The sequence below is a fragment of the Neodiprion fabricii genome, chromosome 2 (genome assembly GCF_021155785.1).
Source record: "Neodiprion fabricii isolate iyNeoFabr1 chromosome 2, iyNeoFabr1.1, whole genome shotgun sequence".
Lineage (NCBI taxonomy): Eukaryota > Metazoa > Arthropoda > Insecta > Hymenoptera > Diprionidae > Neodiprion > Neodiprion fabricii.
In genome coordinates this window covers 23,061,887-23,077,204 of record NC_060240.1, presented here as the reverse complement: position 1 = coordinate 23,077,204, position 15,318 = coordinate 23,061,887, and the positions used below count along the sequence as shown (strand labels likewise).

The following is a 15,318-nucleotide window of genomic DNA, read 5'->3' as shown; positions in this document are numbered from 1 at the left end:
GAAATTATACCTCCATACTGAATCGTCATGCTCTTGAAGATTTTCCGCTGAAAGAAAATCAGGCGAGAGTAAAATTTTTCATTAGACTCATTTGATCTCATTTCCAGGGGAATGAACTACTGTGTGAAATGCTGAGAGGCTTGATTATCCGTAATACGTAACTGTTGCAGAGACGGTATATGCCTGGAAATATATGCAGCATCTATTTCTACAGGTTGAGAACCATGATAAGTCTATTTATAATACCGTGTTAAACTTGGTGTCATCTGAAAAAACCTAGTGGTTAATTTTAGGGTTGCAGTATAGAATGATGATACACACAAGCTCATTGGATCTAGGTATCTTTATGTGTAACGTGGGACTCAATTTAAAGATTGGCCCAGCGTCGCGAGTAACGCACTCAATTCATAGTTTCAGTTTCTTTTATTACCTCGACGGCAGCAACTGGATGCTAAATCTTTGAAGTTCATCCAACAAAATATAAGTTATATGTGAGAATGAGGTTTACAAATAACGATTACAAAAATAGAGCTAATATCAGTAAAGGAACAAGTCTTCTTAGTGCTAAACCGTTTGTGTATGTGCTCAAGTCACTTTTTCGATGGAACCGATGTGACAATTGTTTCGCGAGGTGAGACAACATTAAATTTATTCTGATTTCAAGTATACCTATATAATTATCGCACAAATGGCAGCCACAAGCATGACGTCAAAGCCCTATAGTTCCTAACTAGTAAAACTGCAGTGCCAACTCAATTTATTAATTACTGTTGATTATTATAATAATAGTTATTATAATAATTAACTTGCACTCCAATATATTAAAGTGCATATGATCTTTAGCAATGAAATCAAGCCAGCTATCAACATACAATTTAAATTTCCAACATTTACCGTCGCAGACGATCCACTTTTGAAACCATCCATACAGGAACATTTCGCGTTTTTATAGAAAATAAGCTGATTATGATGAAGATTATAACAAAGGTTCCGAATAGTTTAATTATTTTTTTTAATTTCAACTCTATTGCAGTTTTTTAAATGATTTTCAGTTTTAAAGCTACGAATTCAGGTTACAAATACACAAATTCCAGATATCCCTTATGCCAAACTATTCGTTATAATAGCGATTCCGAGGGCAATTGTAAAATATTTGGATCATCAAATTGAAAACATTGATCTTCCCAGTACACAAAAACGAATTGCGTTCGAATTGGAAACGAATATTCGGAATGACGAATTGAAACATTATCAGTTTCGAACATTTATTATTTCAACGATTGTGACTATTCGTTTCATTGTGTGATTCGGAATTGGACACAAGACAATTCGCATGTCTATATTTATTCGAAATCGAATAAATTTCATCGAATACAATATATTTTGCCCACTAATATTTTAGGGTCCTCATTTATTTTGAAATTTGACGTAACCTGTTGTATCATTATCAATATAACTATTTAATGAAAAATGAAAACGACAAAATCGCATCTTCGATCGATTACCACTCGTAATATCGTGTATAGTGTACACCGTTGTGAAAACGTAAGTTTCGAGAAAAACGCGTCCAAAGTTTAAGGACTAATTTCGCGAGTGAAAACTGTTTGAACTCACTCCTCAACGTGTGCATGAGTTAATATAAAAAAATCATGCAGATTGCATCTGTAGTTTTAAAAATCTTTTTCACCATTTAACACAATGACATTGACAGCAAAATTCAAGGTTTTTAAACTAAAAAGTTGAAATGAAATGTCAAGGTCCTACAAGAGTTAAAGAGGTACACGCTATAGTAAAAGACCAAAAAGTAGGTGATATTCACGAATCTTTTTATTTATTCAAAAAAATTATAATTTAAATGGTTTTTCGACGTACGTAACAAATTTGCAACTGAAATTTGGTTTGATAAAAAAAATGCAGAAGTTGCAGCAGTCCAACGATTGTCTAGAGGATTGCACCTCTTATGTTGTTCAGAAATGAAAAAACAAAAGTTCTACATAATTCAGGAAAGTCCTCTATATAGCTAGAACTAAAATCAATCAGATAACAACGCATGAAATAAAAAATGACTAAAGATAAGTACTTGAAACAATAACAATATGGTCGACTTTGCACAGACATTTCAAACTTTCGTTTGTTATAGAGAATAGAAATTCTGCATGAATTATGTTTTAATATTGCTTTAGACTACAGAAAATTTATGTACGAGTCAAATGAGATTTGAACGTTTTAATTTTGGTCAATTAGTGTAAACATCGTGAGAAAGTTTTCAAGATATGATATTGAGTTCGACAAAAGTAATTTTATGAAATATGCGTTTAAAGGTTTTTCAGGGAATAACAATTGGACGAACAACAGCTGTGAAACCAGATCAATTTTCAACCTGCACTCGCTTGTCTGTAAACCTTCATTACTCCTATATTTTGCATCTCTGCTAAAAAAATCTTTGATTTATAATCCAGTAAGATCATAGAAAAAATCGTATTTGAAAAATTAATTTTTTTATCGATCGTAACATTAGCGAATACCCGCTTAATCCCTTGAAAATCCTATATCCTCACAAAGCAAATATGATTTAATCATTAAACCGAATGTAATAATTTTATTACGTATTTAGTCGGGAAAATGTTTGAAATATTCACTGGCGTAGTTGGTTGATTGTAACAAACATTGTTAAAGACAGTCAGCCTTGGAGTTACCTGAGGGCCGCTTCTGGGAGCATCGGTGAAAGAATTTCCTAACATTATCGACGCAGTCCGGATTAGAAAAGTTTGTTGCTTTGGTTGTTCGCATGTACGGAAATTGATTTTTCTTTATAGCAGGCGTAAAGCAGGATTTTAAGCCTTTTTATTTTTTAAGAATTAAAGCCCGTTTACGCCTACGTAGGACGAAAAATATTGTTCGCACCACGGGCGTAATACTTTACATCCTAGGTACGGAAATAGCTATTATATAACGCCAGCATGTTATACACGGTCCTTCATGCGTACCGTACACAAAGTACCCTTTTTTTTGTCGGTTGAATAAGCTGTGAATGCGCATGCGTGAAGTACTGAAAAGACCACTCCGGCCGTGTTCGACAATCTCACTAATCTCCAGTGGACGGTCTCTTCTTTTTGATGAACCTTTAAAATGATAGGAGCGGACGCGCAGAACGTACTTCCTGCTGCGCGACACCGGTACATGCGCAAATTATTACGATGAAAATATAACCTCAAAACCTGGGTAAATTGGTCAAACCACGTGTCAAACACTGTCGGTATTGTTTTTACTGTCGATTTTTCTTTATACCTATAACAAAAGATGTTTCAGAAGCAAGAAGTTATGGTAAAGCACATAACTTCTTGACACATTTTACCAAGTTTTGAGGTTATATCCTCATTGTAATAATTTGCGCATGTGCCGGTCTCGCGCAGCAGGAAGTACGTTCTGCGCGTGCTTTGCTATCATTTTGAAGGAATTCATTAAAAAAAAGAGATCGTCGAACACGGCCCTAAGTTCTAAAAAGTTACAAGTGGTCTTTTCTGTACTGCGCGCAAGTGGTGCCGCGAACAAATCTGATATTATGCGACTCTAACCTCAATTTCGTGCTTCGCGAAAACACGCGTAACATCTCTTGTTATGTAAAGAATCGTGTGCAACAAGGAGGCAACCATTTTTTGCCTCGCGTATTTGCGATATTCATCTTCGACCCACCTACGACTTATATTGCAAACGTACGCTCGGCTCGAAAAGACCGCCTAAAGTAAGATCGAGTCGGTACGGCAGAATACTGCAATTTTGTTCCCTGTCCTTCATGAAACCTTACCTTACACCCGTATTCATAGTCCTCCCTTGAGGAACAAGGATACCTTGTTCATGAAACGTGAAATGAGAACCCGTATTCATAGTCCTTCCTTGAGGAACAAGGATTCCTTGTTCATGAAATGTGAAATGAGAACAAGGAATCCTTGTTCCTCAAGGAAGGACTATGAATACGGGTGTTACCCGTGGCAATTACTATAGAGGTCAGTGCACGTGAATCAGACACGCAGCAACACGCAGTCCGTTGCGTCCGATCGGGGTTCATTTGCACTGTATGACTGAAATTCGACTAAAATTATGAATACCGCTAGGTTGTAGGAAAGCAATTCATATTTAAGAATCAGAATTTAGGGGCGATAAGTAGAATGACATTAATTACTGATCATCAATATGAAGGGTGAACATAGTCAAATTCTGAAAGGCTCAGTAATCTCAACTGCGACACCGTTCGCGTTTGTTTTGATGTCCAAATACAGAAATGACAGATGCGACAACTGCTTGCGGAGGTATAATAACAATAGAATTGGCAGCGATTTCTTCCCCACTTTATCTGTTTGTTTCATCTGTAATTATTCTTCTAATTCAGAGTTTTGCAGATATCACACGATACATTTCTCACTGAAATTAGCTGCATTGATAATTCTTTGACTACTTTACAGCAGGTTGAAAACGTTTAAATTTACTGTTACATTGTATCGCTTTGCATCACAACAATTTTGATACGATTGAATTTCTTATAAATGAATGTATTAACTGAAAGAACATTCTTGTGTAATTGAGAAGCTTTAATAATGAGTTGCTAATACATTCAATGGTATTCACTTTATAGCAGTAAACTACTGAAATGTTCAGCGTGTCAATGTGTATATTACTGCGATCGCCACTGTCAAAAAGAATCATGGGGCATACACAAGTTCGAGTGTACAAATTTGAAGCGAATATCACCAAGAATAATTCCTGACGCAGCTAGATTAATGGCACGAATAGTCATAAAGTTGAACAAAGGTGGAGCAGACGAGCAAGGCTTTTACACAGAGACAAGATTCAGGAAGTTCAAGGACCTTATGTCTCGTAAGTAACAAGAACAAATGGCAAGTTTCAGAAAAACTACTTTTCGAGCTCGCATTTTGAAGGGTTCAATCTCATAATTAGATTATGAAAAACACCCAATCATTTAATTTATTTATAGAGATTATTAAAATCTAATGAGATTCAAATATTGTAAAAAGAGACGAAAAAAACATTTAAACAATCTTGAGCAATGTAATTTACAACAATGTTTTGAGCCTGAAAATAAAACGTCATCTTTACTTTGCTAAAAAGATTATTCTGAGATAATTTGAATAACGCCAGCTAAAAAATCAATAGTTTGAGAAAAATTTTGATAACTAGACATTCAAAATGAGTAACTCTGATGTTTTTGGGCTTATTTTACTCACCACAGATTTTTTCAAAATGGTGCAACAGATTTTCGTGAAAAATTATATACGCATGTTATAACTATAATGTATGGTAAAATTTCTTGATTGTCTTTCACAATCAGATAATATGTGGGAATTTGGTCAGCAAGCAGTATAGGCACAAAAACATAGGAATCAGATAAATATATACCAGCGTTTAATCAGTTTGAACGTTGTAATTGTAAAATTATCTGTTAAATTTTCGATATCTTAGCTTGTGTTTATTGAATTTTCTCGGATTCATTTTTGTGAAACAGTCAAGTTGTTGTTTCGTTTATGATCATCATCATTCTCATAAACAGTACTGCTAGAGATTTTTTAAACAGTTCCTTCTCTTTCTTTAATTTTCTATCCAGACAGTCCTGCCAAATTATCCTCAAATTCATACATCTCATTTTTCAGATTATTCCGATCTGAAACAAGATGTGAAACGAATGGAACACTTTACGTCTCTATGTGGTGTCTTATTTGAAGTTCTCGGAGAGACGCTTCTACCAAACTCAGCAGAGTTGATGGGAATATATGGTCGCCTGTGCGTCAACTCTTTCAACATATTAGACTCAGAGATGAACAGCATCGGAACTGGGGTTTACCTAGGGCCTTCCGTAATGGATCATAGTTGCAAGCCAAATGCTGTTGCTGTTTTTGAAGGGACTACAATCACCATTAGAGCCCTGGAAGATATACCTCGATTAGATTGGTCAGAGGTATGAAAATACACAAGTTTCAATACTCATTCCACCGTATTAACTCAATCATTCAGAATAATTCAATTGTTTTGCTTTCAATCAAGTTCCAGATCTAAACTGATCTGTTAACCCTTTAAGTCATACATTATTGTGCTGAGTCAACTTTTATAACAAGGTAGTATTCCATGGTTTTCGAGGTTGCTGATTACGTATCGGAAGTCAAATTTAAAAAGTTGAAGATGGTCGATCCAATACGACGGATGAAAATTTCAAATTTGATCGAATACAGTCAAAAAACTTTATGCAGGGATTTTCGATGTGTTTGATTGGATTTGCCATACTCAATTTTGGAAATCTGATTTTCCCAAAAACCCCTGGACAGAGATTTGTCTTCGGATTCGAGCAAATTCGAAATTTTTGTCCACCATATTAGATCCACCATCTTGAATTTTTAAAATCTGATTCCAGATTCGTAATCAGCAACCCCAAAAACTTAAAATTTAAGTAAAACATGTGTACGTGTAGAGGGGTAACCTTCGCAGAAAAGAAATATTCCATCATTTCTTACATTTTTTTTCAATCAATTTACTTCTAACAATAATAATTTACATTATGTCGCAATAATTTCTCTCGAGTATTGAAAACCTATTAGTGGACTATCAGAAATAGCAAAAAACCGAAATAAAACATATTGAAAAGTTCTCTAAATGTATAAAAAATGGATATAAAATAGATGGTAAGAATATTTACTATTATGACTGATAGGGTTAATCAATCTGCGCTCATAATATTATTTACACAAACTCGTATTTCCAGGCTTTTACTAAACTTGTATCATTTCCTTACAGAGTTTATTTTCTTCGTATTATGACACCATAGTTTGCCTATTTGTTGTATCGTATTAAATAGTGCTGGAATTGAGCTTGATTGCCAAGAAACATTTTCCTTCTGCAATTGTACGAAAAGCTATAAAATGCTCAATTTCTTTTACTACATACAGATAATGCTGATCGTTACTTGTTGCTGTTAGTAATTGCAGCTTGCAGTTGCTTCGCATAAAATATGGGTGCTTACATCATATAGTAGTTACTTGTTGTTTTGTCCAAAGTGTTGCTCATCCGTTTGTTTGTTTGTTCATCATTGTTGATATTTCATTATATAAACATGCATTCCACATTATGTTGCATTTTTTGAACCATGTGCTGATTTTCCCTGTGTTTCATAATATATGCAATGCATAGTACTTTGCGCAGGTGTGTAAATTTAATGAATAAATACAACATAAATATCTATCTTGCTGTCAACAAAGCATGATTTTTGGATAACAGATAGAAATCCACTTGTTCTCAAGTATTTTCAACTCAAATTAATAATACAAATACCGAGATATTTCACTTTCAGCGATACTAACTCAATTCTGCATGCATTATTAAAGTGAGTTACAAAAGCAATCGAAGTCATATGTCATGATAAGAAGTATAATACTTTATTGCATCCTTATTTTATCCATGATTTTGCGAAATTGTGATTTTACTATAAGACATAGATAATTTTCGGCTTACAAAGCAATGTTTCAATATTACACTATATTGATTAACTAATGAAAAGTACTAAATTTAGTTTGGTTCCATCTTTCTCACCGACAATAAATCAGATCAGAATATCATACATCGACCTGCTCAATTCCACGGAAGAAAGACAAACTGAATTACAAGCTGGTTATTATTTTCGATGCAACTGTGAACGATGCACGTCACCTGAGCCGTTTGTGATGGCTGCTGCTTGTCCGAGTCCGTCATGCGATGCTCCATGCTTTCCGTCTGAGGAAAGTTGTTCAGAATGTGGAGAAAAACTACCCGAAACACTGAGCGATTTGTTTGAAGAAGTTACAGAATTTACTCTACATCATTTACAAAGCATGAAGACTGTCGCATGTATCCTTGTCGAAACACCGGAGTAATGAAATACGATGTGACATAATATCTCTTATATTGTCGACTTGTAATGGTTGGTGGGATTCACCAACTTTCGGCCAGCTTTTTAAGGTAAAAATTTTAATCTGGCTGCAGTTTCATTGCTATAACATACTGTATAAGAAGATATAAAAATCCATCCACCCTTGACAAAAAAGACGTTGCTAAATTTTTTCACATTTATGTATTGAACTTTTGTCTTCGAATTTCTAACAGTTCCTGTGGTCGGAAAAAAAATGTAACCTAATCTGTGATTTTTGTAAAAAATCTGTTATTTCCAAAGATCATATCCATTTTGATGGATCCTTTGAAACTGCCAATAAACACGTTTTTCCGTCACTTTTAGACATGTGTATGTGAACGAGTCAACCCTTTGAAGCATACATTTTTCCTTGCAGTCAAATTCTTTGAACCTTATATTTTCAGTCCACTGTATTAGATCCGCTATCTTGAATCTTATATTTTCAGTCCGTCGTATTGGATCCACTGTCTTGAATTTTTAAATTCTGACGTCAGATTCATTTTTAGCGACTCCAAAAATCCAATATTACGAAGTTCCACTTTTCTAGTCCCCATAACCTTCCCACAGTTACATTTATTCTTTAAAAATAGGCGTTTTCAACACTTTGTTTATTTATAGCGCTCACTATATTCTCGGAATCATCATAAACCCTTTAAAACATCCACATTGACATCTTAGTAGACCAGTTATGCAAAAAAATTACAGCGATGTTTCAAAAATTTGATATAAATTTTCAATAGCCAATTCAAAAAAGGTGTCTCATGTGTGAGATGCTGTACCACAAAGGGTTAAACATGAATTTCTTTTTATTTTTTTCGTTATGAAAAGTAGACATGCGGATCTTTGTTTACAATATAACGTATCCAAATTGCAGCAAAATTGAAATGTTTACCTTAAAAAACTGGCGAAACGTTAGGGGATCAGGCTGTAAGCAACTTAACTCAAATCTTCAGATCTCGATGTTAGTAAAATATGCCTAAAGAAGCAGGAAGGCGTATTACATTCCCTCAACTTGCAGCATGTACGAACGCTTGACGCTGCTTTTGAAGCGGCAGTCAATTTGGGCACTTGTTGGGAAGATGCTGAACATTATGGAACTAAACTCATACCTGGATATCTGTAAGTGCTCTGATTTCCTGTGCATGGCTCAATTTGTTATTACATCCACAATAATTAGTCATGTATCACTTATCTACTTCTTCTTCTAGCAATATCAGTTTTACTTACTGTACATTGCATTTACCATTTTCAGATTATATTATGGCGCCATGCACCCATTAACAGGATTACTCTATCTGAAATTAGGAAAGATACAATTGTATTTAGGGAAATCGAGCAGAGCAGTTGACACACTCAAAAAGGCTGCAGCAGTTTTAACTGTAACACATGGCGATCAACACTCTCTTGTTAGAGAGCAGCTCAAACCATTGACTTATCAAGCTATTTCCCAATATTCTAATTAAATAAGGCCAATTTTCACTTACAGAAATATATTTTTAGATTTTGTATAAACGCTGTTCACCGAATTATCGAGATATTATACTGCCGCAGTACACGATAACGACGAGAATGAAAAATAATTGTATGAGCAAACTGTAGCAGAAATTACATTATTGAACTCTGACGATGGGTTGTAATTACCAAAGCTTAATGAAATTCTGGCAAGTTTTAGAATCACTTTTACGATGCATTTATTAGATGGATAATGGGAAAGATAAGTATGTAAATTATTAAATTTATTTGGATACGTTCTACATGTTAGGCTGGTTATAAAAATGGTGCGTTTCTAGAATCACGTGGAACCAAACTTTTTTACCATAAATTTATGGAAAATCAATAACAAGGGAGTTTGTTATAAAATTTGGACGATAATTACTTTACTGAAAAAATGTTTATTTTGTGATACTGATAGGATACATCTTGCATTCACGCACTCATACAATATTATTGTATATGCTACACATATACCACAATAACAATAAGAAACTACACTGGCATTCACGCATCAGACACGCTTTTGTCTCTTCACTCCCAGTCTCACAAATATTTTCAAATGTATTCGATTACTATATTAATGGAACATATAAAATAATCAAAATAAATTAACAACACAGTGAAGTCTTACACAGGAATTGACGTTCAACTCCTTCATAGACAATATTCCGAAAAAGGAAATATTGCTGCTTCGTGTCTCATTTTTTTTCCTTCAGGGGTATGGAGGTGGAATTATTTTACAGCAAATATGCTTCAAAGATTGATACAACGATTCGACGATTTACGTCTAGCTTCTTTCTCTTCTAAACTCGCGTTATTTTCTACTTGGCTAGCGAAAAAAAAAACTTTTTGCCATCACGAATCCAGCTGCGTATTTATGTACAGTGTACAAGTCGGTATCGTCGTATAATAATATCTGAAGTATTTGCTTAAAGGATGATTTTTTCAGTCTATAGAACGCAAAGGGCTCTCTGCAATTAAAGTTCATCCTTAAGATCATCATCTTCATCAGGGGAACCACCTGTTGGTGGAACACCACCTGCGCCTTGGTAAAGCTTGGCGATAATAGGCTGAACTATTTCCTCCAATTCCTTCTTTTGCTTCTTGTATTCTTCCGGTTCAGTGTCTTGATTGTCTTCGAGCCACTTGATCTTCTCTTCAATGGCTTCCTCCATTTTCGATTTATCAGAATCGCTGACCTTGGCACCGAGCTTTTCCTTATCAGACAATTGATTCTTCAGCGAGTACGCGTATGATTCGAGTTCGTTTCGCGCCTCTACTCGCTCCTTCAGTTTCTTGTCATCATCGGCAAACTTCTCAGCGTCTTTGATCATCCTTTCAATGTCATCTGGTGTCAACCGATTCTGATCGTTGGTGATGACGATTTTTTCACGGTTACCAGTTCCCTTGTCCTCAGCAGATACTTGCAATATACCGTTCGCGTCGATTTCGAAAGTCACTTCAATTTGAGGGATTCCTCGTGGCGCCGGTGGGATGCCAGTCAGATCAAACTTGCCCAGCAAGTGATTGTCCTTGGTCATCGGTCTCTCACCTTCGTAAACCTGAATCGTTACTGTGTGCTGATTGTCCGATGCTGTAGAGAATATTTGCGATTTTTTCGTCGGGATTACAGTGTTTCTGTAAACGGAAAGAGAAACTTAATTAACCTTCAAATTAAGCATTTGGTAAATATCGAATAAATGTTACAAGACTTTGATGATATTTCAAAATCCATTTTTTTTGCCAGTATTAGAATCTAACGGCTAATTCTCAGAGTATTCTAATAATAATTAATTTGGAGATCATTTATTTTCGTTGATAAAAAATGTACTTTACCTATCAAAATATGTTGATGTATTACCAAATCATAATAATAATAATTACCTTGGGATAAGCTTGGTCATAACTCCTCCAACAGTTTCAATACCCATGGTCAGAGGGTTAACATCCAAAAGGACAATTGCGTCGGTGTCTTGTTCCCCAGAAAGTACACCAGCCTGTACCGCAGCTCCGTACGCTACAGCTTCATCAGGATTGATGCCCCTCGATGGCTCCTTGCCGCCAAAGAATTCTTTCACAAGTTGCTGGACCTTCGGTATCCTTGTGGATCCACCAACGAGAACAATCTCATCTACGTCTTTTTTGCTCATGTCGGCATCCTCCAAAACTTTCTGTACAGGCTTCATCGTACTGCGGAAGAGATCCATGTTCAGCTCTTCGAATTTGGCTCGTGTCAGCGTCTCAGAGAAGTCTTCACCCTCGAAGAAGGATTCAATCTCAATCCTGACCTGAAAATTTCATAAAACATGTAAATCTTGTTCTGACTTTCGTTTCGGTTTTCGGTATGAAGTTGAACTTTGATAATTCAAATCTGAATCTTGCGATCAAAAGGTTTTGCTGAACTTTTGGTGATTTTCGTGCTGCTGAATTTTTTTTTCAAGTGTTAATAGACATTTAAATCATATTTACCTGGTGACTGGCGCTTAGTGCTCTCTTCGCCTTCTCAACTTCTCTTCGGAGTTTCTGCACGGCTCTGTTATCTTTACGGATGTCTTTGCCCTTCTTCTTCTTGTAGAGTTTGATGAAGTGGTCCATAACTCTCTGGTCAAAGTCTTCACCTCCCAAATGGGTGTCACCGTTTGTAGACACAACTTCGAACACACCGTTGTCAATAGTCAAGAGACTGACGTCAAAAGTACCACCACCCAGATCAAATACTAAGACATTCTTCTCTCCATCCTTCTTGTCAAGACCGTAAGCAATTGCAGCAGCCGTTGGCTCGTTTATGATTCTCATAACATTCAGACCAGAAATAGTTCCAGCATCTTTGGTTGCCTGTTTTACAGAAAATTTATAATATATTTTCAAGACCTACCAATATTCAAGCAAATTTTGATGCCGAAAAGAGACATAGTGCTGGGAATCTTTGGGTAATTATCGAACATAGTAAACAATGATGGTAAAAACTAGGAATATTCAGTGAGTTGATGCACTCTTGCACAAAAGGTATTGAACATCTTACTGTCAATTATCTTACCTGTCTTTGAGCGTCATTGAAGTACGCAGGTACAGTGACTACAGCATGTGTGACTTTCTTGCCCAAGTAGGCCTCTGCAGTTTCCTTCATTTTATTAAGAACCATGGCAGATATTTCCTCAGGTGCGAATACCTTGTCTCCCTGACTAGTGGAAACTTTGATATGGGGTTTACTGTTTTTCTCAATAACAGTGAACGGGAAGAACTTGACATCCTGCTGAACAGTGCTGTCTGACCATTCTCGGCCAATCAAACGCTTTGCGTCAAATACTGTGTTTTCAGGATTTGTCGTCAGCTGGTTCTTGGCTGCGTCACCGATCAGTCTTTCACCATCCGGCGTGAACGCAACATAAGACGGTGTGATACGGTTTCCTTGATCGTTGGCGATAATTTCCACACGACCATTCTTGTAAACGCCGACACTGTATAAAAAAATGTCCAAATTAGTAAAACGAAAATGTTTTTTCAAACCCCAGTCAGCTGGAAATATTAAATTCAGTACTTCAGTCTCAAGAGGTTTGTGGAATAGGGAATTTCAAATGCAGGTTTATCAAGACTGGAAATAGATGCTTAATAATTCAATTTTTATTTGTAATTATTACCATGAATATGTTGTTCCCAAATCAATTCCTATCACCGTTCCAATGTCCTCTTTGTCTTTTTTCTCATCTTTGGCACTTGCCAAGGCTGCGACCAGCCCTAACAGTAAAAGGGCAACTGCTCCCTTCATTTTCACGTATCCAAATATATATTCACCTGAAAAATTGTTGAAAAAATTTACAGTCAGATACTGATTTAAGCAAATCTGGTCGAAGCTGCCGGACAATTCGGGTACAACTGCAATTGTAGTGTAAAAAAAATTGCTAACATTGTTCAAGTGTCTGCTAAAATCGCAGTTTGCGTTGACAGAAGTTCTATAACTATGAATATACGATACAATTGACTTTCACAGATGCAATGAAAACACGAAGACTACGAGTTGTAAAATTTCTAGCAGCAGCTGTACCCGGCTATCTCAATAATGCCGGAAAGCCGCGAATTCGGCATGCGTGGAGTTGTCGGTAAAGGCTGCGAAATAATTATTGAACGAGTGACCGATCAACCCTTATTGCTTCGACTGATACTGTAATCGTTAATCCAAAATTATACGGATAGTGGACGGATATGGCTCCTCTTAACGACGTGGCTCGCCGGATAGAAGACTGGTTTATTCCGAAATTAGTTCATTCGAGGAGTGAGAAATATAATATGCACGGTATATCGATTGGCAGTTATTAAACCGATTAATAATTACCAGTAAAATTTCTATTTTGATCCCAGTTCGTTGAGAAGATCACACGAGTTGACACAATTCTATACTGAAACACCTTCTTTCACTTGGGACGTCTGTTAAATGACTGACTAGCGAGCGCATTCATCGCCGGAGATATTAACGGGAAAATTTCGTCGTGTCTTCCTTTGATTGGTCCGAATCTCCACGTTATAGAAGAAACTCGCGCTTTGATTGGACCGCGTCTCTATAGTTGGCCTCCGTTTATTGGCCCACGTCGCGACTCTCGCTTGTTCTAGAAGTTTCGGGGACGAACAAGATTGGACGTGCCTCTCGTAGACTGCGAATGACACACATCAGTGATGAATGCGTTGAGTATATCTCACTGTCCTCTTGTCGAGAATTTTATCGAGCTACGGATTTATATTTTGATGTAATTGCGATAATGACTCTATTACATGTATTTTTTCGTAGTATTAGCGTAAATATCTGATGAATTCTCGCGATACCCGACGACAACGGTTTCGTCAATTGAGAATCCCTCTCCGCAATCTCGATCTTCCGAAGGCAGTACGATCTGAATTATGATCTTCAGTATAATAGAAGCGAAGGGCGAAAAATGAGAGATGCTCCATTTTCAGAAATATCTCAGTTTCTTTACGACTGAATTAAACTCAGGCTCCGTCCTGATAGATCCCTGAACGGACGTTCCTGGCGACGTAGCATGTATAATTGCGTACGTATATACAACGTGGAATATTTAAAAATAACGGGAAGATGAAACGGGATGATGCAAATAACAGCACATCTAATTCACGATATCGTGCCTGGAAAAGAAAAATTACGTCGGACGCGAGTTTAGTTGTAAAAGAACTGAATTCTCTTTCTTTCGCAGATATCGGCAAATTGTCGTTCAGTTGTAACACGACACGGTGCGACGGGCAAAACCCGGCAATGACCAAGAACACCAAAATTGTAAATAGCTCATTTGACAGGTCTTTCATAATTCCCAAAAAAAGCACCTTCGATGCAAAGATCTTTCGCCAAGTACATTAAAAATCTGTTCATTACACACAAAAATATCTTCTTTAATCAAAAATATATGCATATAATCATCTCGTACAAAAAAAGATTCAAATTACATACTACTGCTAAGTACATGTCTGTTAATTCACAATAAAAGCATGACGACTGCTGTCAGTGGTATCAGACTGGCGATAAACTTATCCAACTACAAATAATAATTAAGTATGAATAAAAAATAAAATAACTCGTACATTGATGAAAATCCAATTCGCAATTCACCAATCCTATTTAGAGTAGTGTAATAATTATGACTAGTTTGTTGTATATTTTTTACTTAGTTCTGAACCTATGACTATGAAACACAGTGACCTCACTTTTTTTCATTATATTATACGAGTTAAATCAGTGTCCAAAAAATGAAATTAGCACTACGACCAGTTATATTGTTTATATTGTATCCAAACAGTTCTTTTCTTGAAATTTATAAATTTCTGCTGGGATTCATATTACTGGCTTCTCTTGTTCGAAGCTTTATGTGCCTTATATC

The 15,318-nt window shown here is 36.1% G+C and overlaps 2 protein-coding genes and 1 long non-coding RNA gene across 7 annotated transcripts; 2 read left to right on the top strand and 1 right to left on the bottom strand.

The window, feature by feature from the left end:
* The first annotated feature begins 419 nt into the window (after positions 1 to 419).
* LOC124176183 (histone-lysine N-methyltransferase SMYD3) lies at positions 420 to 10,265 on the top strand. Of its 5 annotated transcripts, XM_046557114.1 has the most exons (7): positions 3,869 to 4,004; positions 4,120 to 4,307; positions 4,631 to 4,872; positions 5,664 to 5,968; positions 7,605 to 7,884; positions 8,899 to 9,064; positions 9,198 to 10,265. In XM_046557114.1, the coding sequence occupies exons 2-7, from the start codon at positions 4,192 to 4,194 to the stop codon at positions 9,406 to 9,408; spliced, it is 1,320 nt and encodes a 439-aa protein (XP_046413070.1). In that variant the 5' UTR covers positions 3,869 to 4,004; positions 4,120 to 4,191; the 3' UTR covers positions 9,409 to 10,265. The 5 variants fall into 5 exon arrangements, with proteins under 5 accessions (XP_046413067.1, XP_046413071.1, XP_046413070.1 ...); XM_046557111.1 differs by lacking the exons at positions 3,869 to 4,004; positions 4,120 to 4,307 and adding an exon at positions 420 to 631; XM_046557115.1 differs by lacking the exons at positions 3,869 to 4,004; positions 4,120 to 4,307 and adding an exon at positions 3,456 to 3,752.
* Positions 9,818 to 13,872, bottom strand: LOC124176181 (endoplasmic reticulum chaperone BiP). The gene is made up of 6 exons (XM_046557108.1): positions 13,770 to 13,872; positions 13,078 to 13,231; positions 12,477 to 12,897; positions 11,909 to 12,274; positions 11,324 to 11,727; positions 9,818 to 11,077 (listed from the first exon to the last, which is right to left on the bottom strand). The coding sequence occupies exons 2-6, from the start codon at positions 13,203 to 13,205 to the stop codon at positions 10,417 to 10,419; spliced, it is 1,980 nt and encodes a 659-aa protein (XP_046413064.1). The 5' UTR covers positions 13,206 to 13,231; positions 13,770 to 13,872; the 3' UTR covers positions 9,818 to 10,416.
* LOC124176187 lies at positions 13,862 to 15,173 on the top strand. Its single transcript, XR_006869320.1, has 2 exons — positions 13,862 to 14,481; positions 14,641 to 15,173. It is a non-coding gene; the product is annotated as an uncharacterized LOC124176187 (long non-coding RNA).
* Positions 15,174 to 15,318: the final 145 nt, after the last annotated feature.